Below are 4,175 nucleotides of genomic sequence, written 5' to 3'. Positions count from 1 at the left end.
ATGGCCTCTAATTCCAAAGGGGGTCTAAAATGTCCAATATATATGATATTATTTACACTAAAGGATAGGAGAGATGACTAAGTCGTACAATTGGCAGATCATAATAGTTTGGTTCGATTTTTCGTTTTCACTTACTAAACCGTTATACTAAGTGGCGATATAATAAAAGCAATAACTATGTTAATTCTAACTTATTTTTCTAACCACCTTAACTTCACCACTCAAGGTGACCCTGAGAAGGTTTACATGTACGACTATTCATGTATGTACACCTCCAGAAAATGAGCTAAAATACATGACAAAAGAGGTCCGTCTTCAATGTTATGCATCTTAGTATTACAAGTATTTTAGCTGTTAAATTTGATTTTGATAACTGTTCGATTTTTTTTTTAATCCCATCCATTTAGTTGACGTATCACTAATTATGCATACCATTGGGAAATAATTGTGACAAAAGAGAAAATGATACATCAAGAAGTTGATTCCAGAACTGTTGTAGCTAGGGTTTTTTTTTCCCTAACTTATTTTGTAACCTTTTGGGGTGAGGTGAGGTGCGAGCTATGTCCCGAGTAAATCAAGCAAGCTGAGATACAAAAAGTAACTTGTTATGTAAGCAGATTGGGGTAGAACTAGATCCTCCATGTATGTAACAGAACACAGAATGTTTTCTGTTTTCCCCAGGCCAAGAGATGTTAGAGGAAGCCTAATGTGGACGGACAATTTGTTACTGTTTGTGGCCAAAAATTTCAACTTCTACTTCCAACATAGTATGTTAATAAAAACTTTAAATAATATATTAACATGTGCATGGTACGTAAGATGGCTTCCACGTATATTGTCATATATATTTTATGTACTTTATATATTGAGTTGAAACTTTCTTTTGGACGAAATTGGGTAGTGGAAACTGTAAACGTACGTTGGGGTCGAAAGAGAAAATATCTGAACCTTGAAGATTCAAAATTTGGAGTGCCTGCCGCTTACCGGAAGCCTCTTTGCTGACTTTTTCAATCTGGTTAAGAGTCGACCCTCCATTAGAAATGACGAGTTGAATATTATTTGTGCATTAAGATATATCCTAACATTGAAGATTCCACAAGTTAGTAGGATCTCTGATTGCTATATAAGGAATGGGGTAGTGCCATTCATTTTATCGCAACCTTTCAACTCCCCTTCTCTTTCAAGTTTCAACAAATCCCTACTCTATATCTGCTCTTTAACTTGCTTAATGGCGCCTTTGGTTAAGAATCATGTAGAGCCTCCACATGCCAAAATCCTAGCCATCGGCACAGCAAATCCACCCAACGTCTACTACCAAAAAGATTATCCTGATTTCTTGTTTCGAGTCACCAAAAATGAGCACAGAACAGATTTAAGAGAGAAGTTCGATCGCATTTGTAAGTATAATTTTTACAAGCACTACTCATGCACATTTATACTGCACATGCATGAGATTACCTTATATTTATATGTAGGAAGAAAACATATCATGCAAGAAATTATAGGAAAGATTTTTGACCTCTCAATGAATTGACTTTGACCTTGAGTTCCAAACTCTAACTCTACCAAATTATGAGGTAAAATGAATCACATCCCAAACTCAACGTGCCACACGACATGTTCATTTCAAAAGATACATTGTTATTAACAGAAGAAAATAGTCACTTTAGACATGTTACACTAACTAAATTGTGGCATCTTGATCCAATAGTACATTGTTATGTGTAAATTTTTTTTCAAATTACATTGTATTAGTTGATGCACAAGGATATAAAACATGTCCTAACTTAATTACTAATTAACAGGTGAGAAATCAAGAACAAGGAAGCGTTACTTGTATCTAACAGAAGAGATTCTAAATGCTAACCCAAGCATATATACCTATGGAGCCCCATCACTCGATGTGCGCCAAGACATGTTGAACCCTGAGGTCCCAAAGCTAGGGCAACAAGCAGCTCTGAAAGCCATCAAAGAGTGGGGCCAGCCCATCTCAAAGATCACCCACCTCATCTTTTGCACAGCTTCTTGCGTTGACATGCCAGGTGCCGACTTCCAATTAGTCAAGCTCCTCGGCCTTAACCCATCTGTCACCAGAACCATGATCTATGAAGCTGGTTGCTATGCTGGTGCGACTGTCCTCCGCCTGGCCAAGGACTTCGCAGAGAACAACGAGGATGCACGCGTCCTTGTGGTGTGCGCTGAGATCACGACCGTGTTTTTCCACGGACTCACTGACACCCACCTTGACATACTGGTGGGCCAGGCTCTTTTTGCTGACGGAGCATCTGCTGTGATAGTTGGGGCTAATCCAGAGCCTGAAATTGAGAGGCCGCTGTTTGAAATTGTGGCATGCAGGCAGACAATCATACCTAACTCAGAGCATGGTGTGGTGGCCAACATTCGTGAAATGGGGTTTAATTATTATTTATCGGGAGACGTTCCCAAATTTGTTGGTGGAAGTGTTGTGGATTTTCTGACTAAAACTTTTGAAAAGGTTGACGGAAAGAATAAGGACTGGAATTCCTTATTTTTCAGTGTGCACCCTGGTGGGCCCGCCATTGTAGACCAGGTGGAGGAGCAATTGGGTTTGAAGGAAGGGAAGCTTAGGGCTACAAGGCATGTGTTGAGTGAGTATGGCAACATGGGAGCTCCATCGGTGCACTTTATTTTGGATGAGATGAGAAATAAGTCGATTGGGGAAGGCAAAGCCACAACTGGTGAAGGTTTAGAATGGGGTGTCGTGATTGGAATCGGACCAGGACTCACTGTTGAGACAGCCGTGTTGCGTAGTGAATCTATTACATGCTAAATACTTGCATGGAAAGGTGTATGAATACACTGTGTATGCGAGAGAGTATAATTTGGAGGGCTTTGTTTGTTCCTCTTTTTTCTATGTAGTCTGTTGCTTTGTCTTTTCCTGTCTATGTTTATGTCTGTTAAAAAAAAAATGTCTGTTCGCTGGGCGTTTTGTCCCTGGCAATCCAAAGTGTACTATTAACCCCAAATAATAAGAGATGATTTTTTTGTTTTATGGATCATCCTCCAGAGAACCTCATTTCTCATATAGACTTTGGTATTTTTTTTTCCAAATCCCTAAAAAAATTGATCTTTCATGTAAATAATAAAAGATGGTTTTGTCATTGCTTCGAGTTTCATGCGAAATTTTCATACATCATTGTAAGGGCAATGTTTCAACCAACAGTTTGTCTTGTTAAGGTCTTCCACACTAGTTTATAAAAATTAAACAACCTGAGTTTAATACTTATAACACTATTGTTATACTAGTGGGAGTTTAATAATTGTGAGAATCCAAAGCCGTTGAGTCCATGACTAGATTTTTTAGATATAAGTACGTATCCCGATCAGTCTTACTTCAACCCTAAAAAATTATGGTCTCACAAAACACTTTTTGAATTTATTCCGACATTAGTTACAATTACAAAGCCACTATACATGTTACAAGCAAATAAAAAAGCTTTACATAAATGCTATAATGATATAATTTAGGGTAATTTAGGGATCAACTCGAAAAATATCAAATATGAAACACAATCTCAATTAGGTAATTTGCTTAAGGTAGAGCCTAGTCATAAGGCATTCGCAAGAAAAATATGTTATGATGTAAAGAAAATTAAGGTTTTTTTTTTTTTTTTTGAATGAACGATATTATCTACACTAATACCATCTTCAAACCTTGAGTTAAAATTTAAAATTTTTAACTCAAAAAATTTAGGTTTTAACCCAGATACTATTTTTCTCCTCCAACCCCTAGGTTAAATTTTCAGCCCGAGATTATTAAAAAATAAATTTATGATAGTTTTTTTTTTCTTAAAGTAACTTTTTTTTTTTTTTTGAAAAGAAATTATGTAGACTATCCTAATTTAAGTTTATGAACATTTTAATCTAAAAATATTTAGATTCCGATAAATATTGAAAAATCACTAAACCGACATCATGAAACTTGTGGAACACTATGAAAGAATATGAAACACATAAAAGATTTTGTTTAATTACTTTAGCCGTTGGATTTAAATTTGGACGTTAGATCTTTTTTTTTTTTTTTCGCCATTGGATTGGATCATATTAGATCTTAGCCGTTGGATTCAATGAATTAATAAATATAAAACTAAAAAAAATACACATATACTAACCTGGGGGGAATCTAGGGCTAAACT

General features: G+C 36.2%; 1 protein-coding gene across 1 annotated transcript; it reads left to right on the top strand.

Moving 5' to 3' along the window:
• Positions 1 to 1,166: 1,166 nt before the first annotated feature.
• On the top strand, positions 1,167 to 3,011 carry LOC137737686 (3,5-dihydroxybiphenyl synthase-like). Its single transcript, XM_068477233.1, has 2 exons — positions 1,167 to 1,397; positions 1,806 to 3,011. Exons 1-2 carry the CDS (start codon positions 1,229 to 1,231, stop codon positions 2,807 to 2,809), a joined length of 1,173 nt encoding a protein of 390 aa, XP_068333334.1. The 5' UTR covers positions 1,167 to 1,228; the 3' UTR covers positions 2,810 to 3,011.
• The last annotated feature ends 1,164 nt before the right edge of the window (positions 3,012 to 4,175 follow it).

Source organism: Pyrus communis, chromosome 1 (genome assembly GCF_963583255.1).
Source record: "Pyrus communis chromosome 1, drPyrComm1.1, whole genome shotgun sequence".
Taxonomy (NCBI): domain Eukaryota; kingdom Viridiplantae; phylum Streptophyta; class Magnoliopsida; order Rosales; family Rosaceae; genus Pyrus; species Pyrus communis.
This window is presented reverse-complemented; position numbering and strand designations above follow the sequence as displayed.

What these genes read in the sequence shown, in the direction of transcription:
- LOC137737686 (XM_068477233.1), top strand. Translation starts at nt 1,229, where the DNA reads ATGGCGCCTTTGGTTAAGAATCATGTAGAGCCTCCACATGCCAAAATC. An exon ending in AGAGAAGTTCGATCGCATTT is followed by an intron (nt 1,398 to 1,805) that starts GTAAGTATAATT and finishes ACTAATTAACAG; the next exon opens with GTGAGAAATCAAGAACAAGG.